The 15583-nt window shown below is 50.7% G+C and overlaps 1 protein-coding gene across 3 annotated transcripts in view; it reads left to right on the forward strand.

The window, feature by feature from the left end:
* PLCG2 (phospholipase C gamma 2) overlaps positions 1-15583 on the forward strand; it is a 148793-nt gene that overhangs the window by 75544 nt on the left and 57666 nt on the right. For all 3 annotated transcript variants that reach the window (XM_084905552.1, XM_084905553.1, XM_084905554.1), the window contains exons 10-18: positions 3029-3130; positions 3843-3961; positions 5378-5463; positions 6705-6825; positions 7187-7355; positions 10759-10863; positions 12099-12188; positions 12771-12946; positions 14884-15084. In XM_084905552.1, the coding sequence (XP_084761678.1) occupies positions 3029-3130; positions 3843-3961; positions 5378-5463; positions 6705-6825; positions 7187-7355; positions 10759-10863; positions 12099-12188; positions 12771-12946; positions 14884-15084 (1169 nt within the window). The remainder of the gene's footprint in view (positions 1-3028; positions 3131-3842; positions 3962-5377; positions 5464-6704; positions 6826-7186; positions 7356-10758; positions 10864-12098; positions 12189-12770; positions 12947-14883; positions 15085-15583) is intronic.

Raw genomic sequence — 15583 nt, forward strand, 5'->3', positions numbered from 1 at the left:
CTGTAGGTAAAGGGGAGGGAGGAGGCACATGGGCTGTAGGTAAAGGGGTGGGAGGAGGCACATGGGCTGTAGGTAAAGGGGAGGGAGGAGGCACATGGGCTGTAGGTAAAGGGGTGGGAGGAGGCACATGGGCTGTAGGTAAAGGGGAGGGAGGAGGCACATGGGCTGTAGGTGAAGGGGTGGGGAGGCACATGGGCTGTAGGTAAAGGGGAGGGAGGAGGCACATGGGCTGTAGGTAAAGGGGTGGGGAGGCACATGGGCTGTAGGTAAAGGGGTGGGAGGAGGCACATGGGCTGTAGGTAAAGGGGAGGGAGGAGGCACATGGGCTGTAGGTAAAGGGGAGGGAGAAGGCACATGGGCTGTAGGTAAAGGGGAGAGAGAAGGCACATGGGCTGTAGGTAAAGGGGAGGGAGGAGGCACATGGGCTGTAGGTAAAGGGGTGGGGAGGCACATGGGCTGTAGGTAAAGGGGTGGGAGGAGGCACATGGGCTGTAGGTAAAGGGGAGGGAGGAGGCACATGGGCTGTAGGTAAAGGGGAGGGAGGAGGCACATGGGCTGTAGGTGAAGGGGTGGGAGGAGGCACATGGGCTGTAGGTAAAGGGGAGGGAGAAGGCACATGGGGTGTAGGTAAAGGGGTGGGAGGAGGCACATGGGCTGTAGGTAAAGGGGAGGGAGGAGGCACATGGGCTGTAGGTAAAGGGGAGAGAGAAGGCACATGGGCTGTAGGTAAAGGGGTGGGAGGAGGCACATGGGCTGTAGGTAAAGGGGTGGGAGAAGGCACATGGGCTGTAGGTAAAGGGGAGGGAGGAGGCACATGGGCTGTAGGTAAAGGGGAGGGAGAAGGCACATGGGCTGTAGGTAAAGGGGTGGGAGGAGGCACATGGGCTGTAGGTAAAGGGGAGAGAGAAGGCACATGGGCTGTAGGTAAAGGGGTGGGAGGAGGCACATGGGCTGTAGGTAAAGGGGTGGGGAGGCACATGGGCTGTAGGTGAAGGGGTGGGGAGGCACATGGGCTGTAGGTAAAGGGGTGGGAGGAGGCACATGGGCTGTAGGTAAAGGGGTGGGAGGAGGCACATGGGCTGTAGGTAAAGTGGTGGGAGGAGGCACATGGGCTGTAGGTAAAGGGGTGGGGAGGCACATGGGCTGTAGGTAAAGGGGAGGGAGGAGGCACATGGGCTGTAGGTAAAGTGGTGGGAGGAGGCACATGGGCTGTAGGTAAAGGGGTGGGAGAAGGTGAAGCGAGCTGGTTCAGGGAGGGCAGAGTCTGAAAGGAGGAAGCGTGTGCACATTGGAGTGGTGGAGGGGAGCAGTCAGAAAGTTCTCTTGTAAACGAGAGGTGGAGGCGCTTGTGGTCAGTGGCGCCTGCTGCCCCCTTTAGGTCCTTGTGGGAATAGCCACCTGGAAGTTGGTTCAGGGTTTCAATACGCAGGCAGGATGGCACAGTCTTTTGTTGGGTTTGCCCTGCATTTAACAGATTAACAGATGTCCCTTCCTTCCATCCTCCAGTCGGCTGTCATTTAATTTAGGACAGCTCAGAATTTTCTCTTTGTCGGCAGGTACATGGCTAACCTCCTGGGACAAGTGCCCTTACATCCCAGAATTCACCCCCCAGTGCTCCTTAATTTCATTACAGGGGAGAATGACAAGCTCTCCCCATCCTCAATCCCTCTCGCCCCCTCTCCCGCCACCCCCAACCCCTTCACTGTGCTGTCCTCGGAGATCAGGGATAGAGACTGGAGCTCTTCACCTGCAAGACAGCCCCTGAGCATCTGTGTGCGTGTGATAGGAAGGCCAGGCATGATGACAGAGATGGGGACCCTGAGCCGTCAGCCTGGCTGACCCTTCAAGTCCCATGTGCCGGTGCTCCGTGGAGTGACGGTGTGAAGCAGAGCCAATCACTGAGGACACCTGTTTGGTGTGATGGTTACTCATATGTATGGTCACTGCAGCATTTGGTGTGCAAATTAGTACAAGGTTTCTAGAAAGTACTTTAGTAATATGCAATTAAATTGAAAACTTTGAAAAAAAGTTAATATACTTAGATTAAAGAATTTCCCTCCTAGAAACTTATCCTAAAGCAACAACAGCAACATTTTCAATAGAGATGAAAACATGGAACTAATCTAAATTTCCATGAAGGGACTGGTTAGCTATGCCCCAGTCCAGCTGTGGGAGGGGTAGGTGAATGGGAAAAAAGGGGGTGAAGAGGAAGACCCCAAAACTGATGTGCCTGAGTTGGTCTCAAACTCAACGTTGGGTCAAGTTCTTTAAGGACTCGACATCTCTGTTTCCACATTTATAGAATGAGGAGAATAATAAGTATCTCCTGGGGTTGATGAGAGGAGGAAGCTTTGCAGGAGGAAGCTTCTGGCCTTGGGGGAGGAGGTGGAGACATTGAGGCCTGATATGGCCTTTGCATAAAGTATCCTACAATTTGAGTCTCATGTTTTCGTATTCAAAGATGTTAACGCTTCTGTAGTCAAATGAACTGGCTGCTCCCCAGGCTCCCAGCTGTTTGGTGTCCCTTATCCAAGTAGATTTGCAAGAATCAACAGCAAGGCTCATTGTTGACGGGCACCCACATGCCAGGGGGGCCATTTCTCCGCCACTTCATTTGTGTCTGTCCTTCAGCTCTTCTGTCTTTCAGACATCCTGGTTCAACCCTCCTCACCCAACCACATACACAGCACATTTGCTTTTATTATTCTTATTGATAGAGGCTTTAGGATACTCGTTACCTGGAAAGCATTAGTCAAAGTTGAGTGTGTAGGTCCTGTTTCCTCCTTGTGCCTGATGAATAAATACTTGGGGTGAAGAAGATGGGCGTTAGGGTTTGGAGAGGAAAACAATCAAGTTACTTTATAGTATACATCCTCACGGGAACTCTGTGCAAGGGTATTACCACTCCATGTAATGGATGCAGAGGAGCCCACAGAGTACGTGACCTCCTGGGGTCAGCCAGGCGAGGCACCCCCATGGCCTGATATGGCTCCTTTTGGTGATTTCTTGTTTTCTTTGTCATTCTAAGGAACTTTGGGCTCAGGATGTGAACAAAGTCCGTGAGAGGATGACAAAGTTTATCGACGACACGATGAGGGAAACGGCGGAGCCCTTCTTGTTTGTGGATGAGGTGAGGGGACTCCAGTTCCCCAGGGGCTGGTTCTCTTCAGTCTTTCCCTTTTACTCCTTATCGGTTGACCTCGTTTCCTGGGTGTGTTTCTTGTTTTTGCCACTAGAGGGCGTCTAGTACCCGGGAGCACATTGTAAACATCCTAAATCCAAAGGTTTTGGGGGTTCCTGAACTGTTGAAATGGTTGCACTTGGCCCTGAGTGAGGCAGGCAGCAGGGGAGGTGAAACTGAGGGAAAACTGGGAGCTCCTGTTACCTGTAAGGTTGTAACCCAGAGTCACTCAGTCTTCCGATTTTTTTTTTTAAAAAGGGTCAAGCATTGGCATATAACATTTTCTGCCTTTTAGATGTTATGATACAATGTTAATGTTTTGTTTTGTTTTTTATCAAGTTGGTGGGTTCACAGATGTTTATGGTACTTTTATGCCTTAAACGTACCATATATAGGAAGCATATATTCTTGTAGCAACAAATATTTTAGGGTGCACGTTAATAAGGAAAGCACTGTGTAAGTCAGTGGCACCTGCGTCAGTACAGCCTGTGGCTCTCTGAGTCCCTGCGTGGAAACACGGGTCAGACGGCCTGGAGACTCTCTGTGCAGCTCATGTGTCAGAGCTACCGTTTCCCCGTGCGGGTCAGACCAGAAAGAACCTGCTACCACCCTCCTTTATCTTCCATCATGATGATAGGGTCTTTGTGTTTGTGGTACCTAGTTCCTTACGTACCTGTTTTCACGGGAGAACAGCATTTGGGATGAGAAGTATGACGTGGTGGACATGCAGGACATGAACAACCCCTTGTCTCATTACTGGATCTCCTCGTCACATAACACGTGAGTTCTGCCACCAGCCTGGGACGGGGTGCCCGTGACGGGCGAGGCAGTGGACATTCCAGGGCACTGGGACACGCTGCTCAGACCAGAATAAACCAACACTTCGGGAACGGGTGGGGAAGTGCTCCTCTCTTTCCCAGTTGGCATTGCAAGGATCATCCTTTTTCAGTTGCCCCTAAGGAGCCAGTCAGCAAAGCTGGATTTTACAGTTTGGGTATCTCATGGAAGCCACAGAAAAGGAACTGAATTAGCCATTGAACTGCTATGTACTGTCTACCTTGTGCTTGCTGGGTCCTGGGGATATAGCAGGGAGCAGGGTAGGACAGAGCAATACTGCTGTCACGTGCTTGGAGGGGAAAAGACCTCCTTTGAATCTTAACAAAGGGGAAAGAAGTTGGTGAGAGGAGAACGGGTGGCGAGGAGAGGAAGATGGTGTTAGTCTGAGGAGTAGCGTGTGCAGAGGTCCAGGGGCAGGAGGAGGGACCGAGAGGGGTCTGTCACAGGTTGAGTGGCATCTCTTAAGTGACAGCAGGCAGTGGGGGGCAGTGGGAACCACTGGTGGCTTTTAAGCCAGAGAGCAACATGCTCAAATTTACATCTTTGGAAGATTGCCTTGATTGCAAAAAAAAGAAAATAGACTGGAAGAGAGAAAAGATGTTTTACTCAAGTTTCAATATTTAGTCTACCTTATAAGGTAGGAGGGTGAAGGCCGTGGTCCCTGGGCACCCAAAGGGCTGTGGATTTGGGGTTTCCCAAGTGTCCTTCCAGGCAGGAGTTGGTAAGAAAGCCCTTATGCTTATCTCCAGGCACTTGGGGAGGTCAAGTCTGGCTCAAGGTCAGATTGATTTAACGGTTCTTGCTTCCCCACCATGTCCATTGATTTAAGAGTTGTGTCTTAGAATGGTGAATTCTACCAAACCCAGGAGACATTGAAGGAACACAAACCCTTCAAAGGAGGAACATGGTGAGGAGGAAAGTGCCTAAAAATATGTATTTTTATGCCTGGTGGACATAGTTCATAGCATAGTGAATTCCACCTATAGTGGTTGGTCACCATGCCTGGCTTCCTGATATCACAGTGCTGGCCCATCTCCGCCCTCTGTAGATGGAGGGCCAGTGGCAGCCAAGAGAGGTTTGTTAATTTATCAGCCACCGTTAATCTCACTTCCGACACCCTCTGACCCAGTTCTCAAAAGGACACACGGTCCTGACCCCACCCTTGGATCACCAAGGTGGTTGTTGTTCATGGCTTGTGATCCTTGCCTGAGTCTAAGGCGTGGCCACACAATGGCAAGGGTCTGGCCTGGGTCCTAACGGTGGGTCTTTCTAGCCAGGAAGAACTCAGGCCTTTGGGAGCTTGGGCTGAGAAGTTCCCCAAGGACACCCTGAGTTGCAGGCCCGCCTCCTCTCCTTCAGGTACCTCACAGGTGACCAGCTGCGGAGTGAGTCGTCCCCGGAGGCGTATATCCGCTGCCTGCGCATGGGCTGTCGCTGCATTGAGTGTGAGTAGCCTTTTCCTGGCGGAGCTAACACCTATACGGAGTAGTGAAGCCAATTGTCACTGCCAACAAGCCCTCAGCTCATGGTTGGCGCCCCCTGCAGGCCAAGAGCCCAAGTCGCTCTCTGGGTCCGGAGCCTGAAGGAGGCTGGTGCTGGGGAACCACGTGGCTGTTCAGTGATTTCTGCTCCCTCTTGCTGAGCCCTCCTGCCCCTCAGCTGGCTCAGCCATGGGTGGCATCCTGACCGTTCTTGTCATGGTTGCTCACAGACACCCCAATACAGGTGACTCCAAGCACCTGTACACACCCAGGACCCAGCTGCTTCCTCCCTTATCCTCACCTCTTACTCCTGGCCTGGCTTGACCACCAGAGACTCATAGGTGTATTAGGATGAGAAAAGACACAAACCACTGATTTAGGCTCCGATTTTATTTTAAATAAATTCATCATAGTAGGAAACTCCATCGGCAGTTATTTCTACAGCATATTGCATAGTTTATACTTCTCCCAGCCCCCTCAGGAAAGAGCAAATGTGAAAAAGAATTAAGTTTGAAACTGTCAGCTCCTGTTACCTCTAGGGCAGTGGTCAGCAAACTCATTAGTCAACAGAGCCAAATATCAACAGGACAACGATTGAAATTTCTTTTGAGAGCCGAAAACCGACTTCTGCACATGGGCCACGAAGTTTCAATCGCACTGTACGTACGTGTGCGCCCGCACGTGGTATTTTGTGGAAGAGCCACACTCAAGGGGCCAAAGAGCTGCATGTGGTTTGCGAGCCACAGTTTGCCGACCACAGCTCTAGGGGATGAAGAGATAGGGATGTTCACCTTCTACATAATCTAGTCCTGTCTGAATATTTTATTACGAACCTTTAAGGATAAATTTTCACATTGCTGCATATTATTATTTCCACTAGCAGAGAGAGCAAGCCACGGCTTAGACAAGTAAAATCTGAAAATAAAACGCAATGTAAATAACTTTTTCGAAGAGAAACATGTAAAATAGTTTCTTTTGGACAAATGTATTGCATTACAAAAGGACCTTTCATTAAACAACCAAAACCTTCCTCTAACCACAGAGGTAGCACGTGTGCACAGGTAGCCCCGTCCTGATGCTGGAGGCCCCTGAGTGTGATTGTTAGGTTTGACCCCCAGGTTCTAGTTCGTGGCTGGCTGGGCGCATGTCCGCCATCAAGTGCGCTCATGAGGGCAGGGGGTGAGGCTGCCTGTTTCTCCTCACAGTGGACTGCTGGGACGGGCCCGACGGGAAGCCCATCATCTATCACGGCTGGACCCGGACCACCAAGATCAAGTTCGATGACGTTGTGCAGGCCATCAAAGACCACGCCTTTGTCACCTCAAGGTCAGTTTGTTCACGTTGAAGGGAAAGGAAGCAAAGGCTGTGCAGACAGAGATGCCTCCCTCTACCCACACACAGACACACACAGAGATACAAACACACCAGCCTAGGCTCCATCCTGTGCGAAGGCACTACCAACTCCTCAGCTCAGTGAGGGCGCCCCCTACAGGCCAAGAGCACAAGTCACTCCCTGGTTCCAAAACATGGTGCTGGAAACCCATGTGGCTGTTCAGTGACCTCTGCTCTCTCTGCCTGGCCCTACCTGCCCTCTGCACGGTTGGGGTCCTTAGCAGATCTGCCAGGCAGGCACAGGCCAGGGGCCTGCCCCCTTGCTGGGCTCACCAGCCCCTCCTGCCGCCCGCAGCTTCCCCGTGATCCTGTCCATCGAGGAACACTGTTGCGTGGAGCAGCAGCGCTACATGGCCAGAGTGTTCAAGGAGGTGTTTGGCGACCTGCTGCTGACCAAGCCCACGGAGGCCAGCGCGGACCAGCTGCCCTCACCCAGCCAGCTGCGGGAGAAGATCATCATCAAGGTAGGCGGCCTCGGGCTGCTGTGACTCATTCAGGAGAGCCAGAGGCTCAGGGCCCAGCTCCAGGTCCCACTGCCCCGGCTCACATGGCTCCCCTTACTAGCCAGGGACCCTCACAAGGTCATTTAGCCTCTCAGTGCCTCTATGTTCTCGCTGGTCTGGGAGGGAGTGGGGGTACTAATAGAGCCCACATAGCTGGTATGCTGTGAGCATGATGTGAAAGAATGCCTGCAAGCGCTTAGGGCTGCACCTGTGCCTTTGTGGGTGCTACCCGCACATAAATATTAACGTGGTCATTCATTCTTTTGGCAAACCTTACCCACGCCCCTCTGAGTCACGTGCAAGGTGCCGGGGTGTTCCAGGCACTGTTCTTGCCCACAGGAGCTCCCAGTCCAGTGTGGGAGATGGACTGGAGGTGCACAGTTGCCCCAAAAAGGCTGAGTGCACTAATGGGGGGCCTGCCAGGTACTGCGGGGAGATAAGAGTGATTGCTGTGCCCAAGAGTGCCAGGGATGCCATGGGCAGGGGAGGCTTCTGGGTATTTGAATTTACTAAGACAAAGAGATCAGATACACAGTGGTTTAAAGCGTATGAGTTTATTTCTTCCTCCTCTGAGGGAGAGTGTTCTGGAAGCTTTGAGCTCTGGCCCAGAAGGTACCCAGGGGTGCAGAGTCCTGTTCTACAGTCCCCCAGGGAAGGGGTTTTCAGCTGGGGTTCCGCAGGCCTCCAGAGAACCCACAGACAGAATTCAGGACGGTTGACATGTGAACTTTGGGGGGGAAATGTTGCCTCTTCGTTTTCATTCACCTGCAGATAAAACGTAGCATCTCCTTCCATTCTGAACATTGGCCACTAGCCAGTGGGGCTTTGTCACCCGCAGAAATCATGGTTCTTTTCATGTTGCATACGGTCACTGCAGGTCTCTCAGAATAACGCTGTGCTCGTCACCCCTTCAGATGATGGTGGTTATTATGTCTGCCTCTAGAGTGTATGCAAGCCATCAGTAAAGATAGCACATCTTTAGACCACTGCAAATATTTTTTAAAATGTATTTTATTGATTTTTTTACAGAGAGGAAGGGAGAGAGATAGTTAGAAACATTGATGAGAGAGAATCATTGATCAGCTGCCTCTTGCACATCCCCTATTGGGGATGTGCTCGCAACCAAGGTACATGCCCTTGACCGGAATCGAACCTGGGACCTTTCAGTCTGCAGGTGACGCCAAACAGGTTTCGGCTGCAAATATTTTTTATTGAACATCCTAAGAACTACATTTCAGTACAATTGGTTTCTCTTAGAATCTCATGCATGATAAACATTCTTGTGAGATTGGGGTCCTCGGTGTTTGTCAGACATCGGTGGGCGCCTGGGGCACATACGGCGAAGGCTCTGTCTGAAGGCGCCTTCCCAGGTGTGTGTGGTCCAGCTCCGGCCCATAGGAAGGGGAACATGAAGGGGACTGGGGCCAGCGATTTCCCGTAGACGTGTGGATGTCAGTTGTACACGTCCTAGCCTGTCCTGTTTGGTGCGTGAGAATGTAGTCACATGATGGAGCTGGGGCTATGCAGTCTGGAGGTGGGCAGCCGTCAGTGGAAGGAAAGAGATGGAGTTCATTGGCAGCTAGTGGGCTGATAAGGAAGGATGACAGGTGCTCACTAGGTAGATTTTGTCCCTGAGTCACCAAGATGCACTGGGAACAATTCTGCATGCCAGAAGGTCATGGTCTGGAGGGGAGACTTACCCATCTAACAAGTAGCACCCACAGGTCTACTTGGCGCCCACAGGTCTGAAGCACCAGGCTATTTGGAAGATTTGGCTGAGATCCGGGGTGGGTTTTCATTGAGACACAGAGGGGAGGCGGGACTAGAGGGGGCGGAGCGAAGCCAGGTGGGCCAACAGCGTCTCAGGCATACAGTCAGTGAGTCTTCAGGGACCTCATTGCATTTCTCTGTTCCCAGAAGGACAGCTCTCTGTCCCCAGTGACGTTCAGCTTTTGTTCTAGACCAGTGGTCGGCAAACTCATTAGTCAGCAGAGCCAAATATCAACAGTACAATGATTGAAATTTCTTTTGAGAGCCAAATTTTTTAAACTTCTTCTAACGCCACTTTTTCAAAAAAGACTAGTCCAGACTGGTCCAAAGAGCCATGTGTGGCTCTTGAGCCGCAGTTTGCCGACCACGGTCCTAGGGTATGAAGGTCCCTTTTAGAGCACCCGTTGCCTCATCTGTGGTACTTTATGGCTCACCCTTCCCATTTCAGGGGAAGGGTGTAGAAGTAGCATTCGTGACACAGTGTGTGCCACGCACCGGTCCTGGGCTAGGCATAGGCGTATTTTCTTATTCTATCTCATCGTAACCCTGCGAGACTTACCCAGGCCCTCAGGCCTCACTTACAGATGTGGTCAGCTGAGGTCGCACAGTTCCTGCCAAAGAAATAATTCAGGGCTGTTCAAAACAGAACGCTTCTGTAACACTTTGCTTTTGGCGGGTACCATGCATGTCCCTGGGTTAGCAGATCCTATAGGATGTCATTACACTCAGCTCCCAGGGGAGACTATTGAGACGAGAGATTGTCATGTGGCCAAGGTCACACAGCTAGGAAGGTGGCAGGCCTTGATTTCCAACCCAGTCCTGAACTCTCTTCACCAGGTCACCACAACCTGAGATTTTCAAGATTTGTCTAGGCGGGAGGTCAGTGTTCACACAGGCGAGCGTATTGTTGTCACCATGTTCGTCTCACACGTAAGGATGTGAGGCTCAGAGAAGTGTGGCCGCCTGCCCTGGGGCACACAGCTGATCAGGTAGCAGCAGTGCTGCTGGCACCAGGTCCTCCTCCTCTGACTCCTCAGTGTGCCTTCCGCCGCCCTGCACAGTCTGCGCCCCTGGCTGGCTGTGGTCCTGCCGCCCCACTGTGCGCTGGAGAGCGTCAGCAACATCTACTCACCCAGTGTTTCTCACACACTTCCCCTCTGCCGAGCCAGCACAGGAGATGCAACAAGGAACAAAACATAGTCCCAGGGAACTTGTAACCATTTTTAATCTGGCCCATTTTAATGGTCCTCATGGGATGTAGATTCCAGCAGAGAAGACAGAAGACAAGCAGATAGGTACCTAGAAACACATAGGACTGAGGGGATGAACAATAACTACCAGGGGCTAGAGAGGGAAGGGGTGGGGAGGGGAACGTGGGATTTTTCAGATCAAGACGTCGAGGAAAGCTCCTCTGGGCACCGAGCACAGAGCTGAATGCGGGGGGAGAGGAACCAGGCAGAGAGGACAGACAGTGCAAAGGCCCTGAGGTGCGTGTGGCCTTTGGAGACCCTGAGGTTGCAGATGGATGCTTGCTGGTCAAACACCTGCACCGGGGTCTCCAGGGAGACGGCTCTCTGTATTTTTCCCCCCGCAGCATAAGAAGCTGGGCCCCCGAGGCGACGTAGATGTCAACATGGAGGACAAGAAAGATGAGCACAAGCAGCAGGGGGAGCTGTACATGTGGGATCCCATCGACCTGGTGAGCCTCTCTCACCCCTTCTCAAGCCCCGAGTGTTTCCAAGGCCTGCTGGAGGCTCTGAGGGTATTCCTGCCTGACTCCCATTTTGCCCACAATGAATTTATCATCACAATGAAACTTATCTTGTTCTTTCTTATTTTGAAATAACTTTGTATTCAATATAATTTACTGTATATTTCCACACCGCGCCCCCTCCCTCCCCTTCTTTTCCCCCTCTTCCCCCCGCCCCACACACAATGTATATAACCTTTACCCAGATTCCCCAGATACTAACACCCCACATAATTAGAGTGTAATTTTATAACTGGGAAGTTAACATTGGCCCAACACTGCTAATTCATGAGCCTGACTTCAGCATCACCAATTTGGCCACTAGGGCCCTTTTTCTGGTCCAAGGACCAGTTCAGGCATTTCGTGGTCCTAACTCCTTAGTATCTTCCAATCTGAGACACTCCCACCCGCAACCTTTTTAAAAAATATATTTTTATTGTCTTCAGAGAGGAAGGGAGAGAGAGAAAGAGATAGAAACATCATTGAGGAGAGAGAATCATTGATTGGCTGCTTCCTGCACACCCTGCACTGGGGATTGAGCCCACAACATGGGCATGTGCCCTTGACAGGGAATCCAGTTAGGTTGACTCTCAGTCACCGAGCCATGCCGGTCAGGCTGGTAACCTTATTATTTTATTTTATTTTATTTTATTTTGGTAAGAATAAGGCATTTTGAGTGCTAACACCACTTCTCATATCTTTAACATGCAAATTCATTTTTACACGACTATTCTAATATCATAGAAATAAACATTAAAAATGGTTAAAATTTAAATATAGGATGAAGTCAATTAAATATTGGAGAAAGGTTATCTAAACAAGCTGGCAGAGAAACCCTTAAAAAGTGAATGAAATAGGAAAAGACAATCAGGAGGACATAAAAACACCATTCACAGAGGCTTCACATGAAATATGAAGTAGAAATTTGATATTAAGTCATATCTACCCTTGCATACACTGAACAGAAAAGGTTCTGAAAATGCCAAAAGAAACCCAAAATAAATGCTTTAAAAGAAATGTCTCAAAGGAGATCGCATCCTTTGTGAAACCACCATGAATGTCTGTGAATGTGGGAAAGGCTAGCCCCAGGGAATGCTGGGATGATGATGCCAGGCAGGGTTCGGGGCCCAGAATTGATAGGGTGGAGACTTTGGGGAGGAGCTAATGCTGGCTTTGCTTTCTAGAAATGGACTCGGCACTATTGCGCCATTGCCGATGCCAAGCTGTCCTTCAGCGACGACATTGAGCAGAGTGTGGAAGAGGAACCGCCCCAGGTAGGCGGAGACCTCCTACTGCTCCTCTAATCCCGTGGCCATCAGGCCTGGACGTCCTCTGCCTAAGGAGATGTCTCTTGGGGTACCAAGGCCTCCCTGGCTCTTCTCTGATTGGCTGGCTGGCCTAGGGATTTCACCAATGAGGTTCAAGGGTCTTTCCTGCTCTTTGAAGGCCCTGAATGGCATGTGCTCCCTCCAGAGGATGAGGTCATTTGAATATTTTGTTCAGCCCCATCCCCTGGCCTTGTCCCCAACTTTCCTGCCCTCTCCCTCAGGCTGTCTTTGATACTGTTTCTTGAGCTCCCAGGGTATTTTTGCTCTCAGATTTCCTTTGCAATAGACTGAGTGCTGTATTGCGGAATGCTCACCCTTTGTCTCAGAACTCCAGGGCTTACCACAGATGGGGGCTGTCTGGAGTGGGTTAGCAGGCAGGGGAGGGAGTTAGAAACTCTCGGGTGAGGGCTAGCTAAGGCCTCTGTCTGTTTCCGGTCCCCTGAGTCAGCATGTGAAGGGGGGCCAGTCTGGAGATGCTGGGGGGCCTGGTCCAGGTTTTCAGAAATCCCTCCTCTCTTTGTGGCCCAGGACACGCCCCCCACAGAGCTGCATTTTGGAGAGAAGTGGTTCCACAAGAAGGTGGAGAAGAGGACAAGTGCCGAGAAGCTGTTGCAGGAATACTGCTCTGAGACGGGGGGCAAGGATGGGACCTTCCTGGTGCGGGAGAGCGAGACCTTCCCCAACGACTACACCCTGTCCTTCTGGTAATGGCCCTCCTCCCAGGGTGTGCAGCCTTCTCCGCACAGCTGACGGGGCAGGCTCGGTGGCAGGTGGTGGGTGTGCAGGACAGACTCTGGCAGGCCTGGACCGGAACCCCAGACCTCATTTAGTGAGCTGTGTGGGGCAAGACTGGGTGAAGTGGGTGAGGCCTAAAAATTTAGTAATCTGGATTAGTGATATTTCAGTGCACTATTTAAAAAAATAAAAAGTAATGCAAAAACAAAACCAAAAAACCCCATGATGGCCCAGTTGGCATCGTTCAGTGGTTGAGTGTCGACCTATGAATCAGAAGATCGGGGTTTGATTTCAGGTTCAGGTACCTGCCCGGGTTGTGGGCTTGGTCACCAGTGTGGGAAGTGTAGGAGGCAGCCAATCAAGGATTCTCTCCCATCATTGATATTTCTATCTCTCACCCCTCTCTTCCTCTTTGAAATCAATAAAAATGTATTAAAAAAAAAATCAGGATGAGCAAAATATCAACATAAGACAATGTGACCTCATTCACCTTCCCTAATAGCAGCCCTGGATCAGGTGATATGGCCCTGGGCACTTCTCTCAATCTCCTGGATTTTCCCTTTTTTCTCTAAAACAGAGATTCTAAAAGCAGCCTTATGGAGCTGTCATGAAATTTCTCATTCATTCATTCACTCTTTCACTCATTCATCTATGCCTCATTCATGAAAAAATATTTATCAAGTGCTTGCTCTGTTGGTGAGCACTGCGATTTAGCAGTGATCAGACAGACAGGGTCTTTGTCCTGATGGTGACAATGAAAAAATAATCATGATGCCCTGACCGGTTTGGCTCAGTAGACAGAGCATCGGCCTGCAGACTCAAGGGTCCTAGGTTTGATTCTGGTCAAGAGCATGTACCTTGTTTGTGGACATATCCCCAGTAGGGGGTGTGCAGGAGGCAGCTGATTGATGTTTCTCTCTCATTGATGTTTCTAACTCTCTCTCTCTCTCTCTCCCTCCCTTCCTCTCTGTAAAAAATCAATAAAATGTTTAGAAAGAAAAAAAGTAATCATGCAAATGATACATAATTATAGTTTTTGGTAAGTGCAATGGGAAAAATGCAAGATGTTATGAAAGTCTGTTAGAGAGGGAACTGATGTAATATTGGGGTTGGGGGGAAGGTGGTCAGGGAATACTCTCTGAAAGAAGTGGAGTTTAAATGGAGACCTGAAGAATCCCATATAATAAAAGCCTGATATGCAAATTGATCAAATAGCAAAATGACTGGCAGAACAACCAGTTGCTATGATGTGCACTGACCACCAGGAGGCAGGCGCTTAACATAGGAGCTGCCCTCAGCCCAAAGGCCCCAGGCCAGCTGCTTGCCCTGCAGAGGGAAGTGACAGGCGGAAGGGAGGCAGGCTGGCAAGTGGGCTGCATCAGGCTGGCCAAGATGGGTGCCAGAGGGGGGTTCCCCGATCGCCGTGCCAGTTGCCCCACAGATCGGCCCTGATTGCCAGCCAGGCCTAGGGACCCTAGCCGTGCACAAGTTCGTGCACTGGGCCTCTAGTAAAAACTAGAACAACAAAACACAAAATTCCGATAGTTAACACATTCTTACCATGTGCCAGGCAGCATTCCAGGCACGCTTTGTGTGGGATCCCGTTTAATCCTCAGGACAACTCTGAGAGGCAGATACTGTGTGACCACTAAGATGATAATACAGAGGCTCAGGGAGGACAGGTCATGTGGCAGAGTCAGATTTGAACGTAGGTCCTCTTGCTCTAGAGTAGGAGTGATGTAGGTCAAGGGGGCAGAGGTGGAGGAAGAATGTTCTGGAAGCCTGGGGTCTATTCTAAGAGCAGAGAGAAGCTGGTGTGGCCCCCGCCTGTGTTGTCTGACGCCCAGCGTGCAGGAAGGCCAGAGGGCTGGCCTCGACACTGATGTTGCTGTCCCTCTGCCCACAGGCGGTCCGGCCGGGTCCAGCACTGCCGGATCCGCTCCACCATGGAGGGCGGGACCATGAAGTACTACCTGACTGACAACCTCATGTTCACCAGCATCTATGCCCTCATCCAGCACTACCGCGAGACGCACCTGCGCTGCGCCGAGTTTGAGCTCCGCCTCACGGACCCCGTGCCCAATCCCAACCCCCACGAATCAAAGCCGTACGTGAGCCCGAGATCTCCGGCAGCACATCCGTGGGTTTAGCGGGGGCAGATACCCCTGCAGGTTGTGTCCACCAATCAGAAAAGCCAGTCTCATGGGTGTGCTGGGGCCCAAATTCCCCGGGGTCTCTTGAAGTTCCCACGGTGGCCACCATTTCCAAATACCCACTCCCCCTTACTTTTGCCCCATTTCTTTCTTCTCCCTTCCTTCTACTTTCTCTTTATAGTCCTGAGTTCCTGGGCCTCGGTTGTAAGAGCTTAATTTTGGCCCGGTGATGTCTTTCTATTTGTCAAAGATCATTCCTGTTTGTTCTGAAAGCAAACAAGGAAAAAATAATGGTAAAGATTTCCCCTTCATTTTTATTTTATTTTATTTTATTTTTTTTACTGATAAAGTGAATATTGGTTATGCCTTGCAAAGGTTTAACCGATTTTGGAAACAAACAAAACCCACATTTTTTAAGCAGGAGGCTGTTAAAAATGCACATGTCTGAGAAAG

The sequence above is a fragment of the Pipistrellus hanaki genome (assembly GCF_964339955.1).
Source record: "Pipistrellus hanaki genome assembly, chromosome: 15".
Taxonomy (NCBI): Eukaryota; Metazoa; Chordata; class Mammalia; order Chiroptera; family Vespertilionidae; genus Pipistrellus; species Pipistrellus hanaki.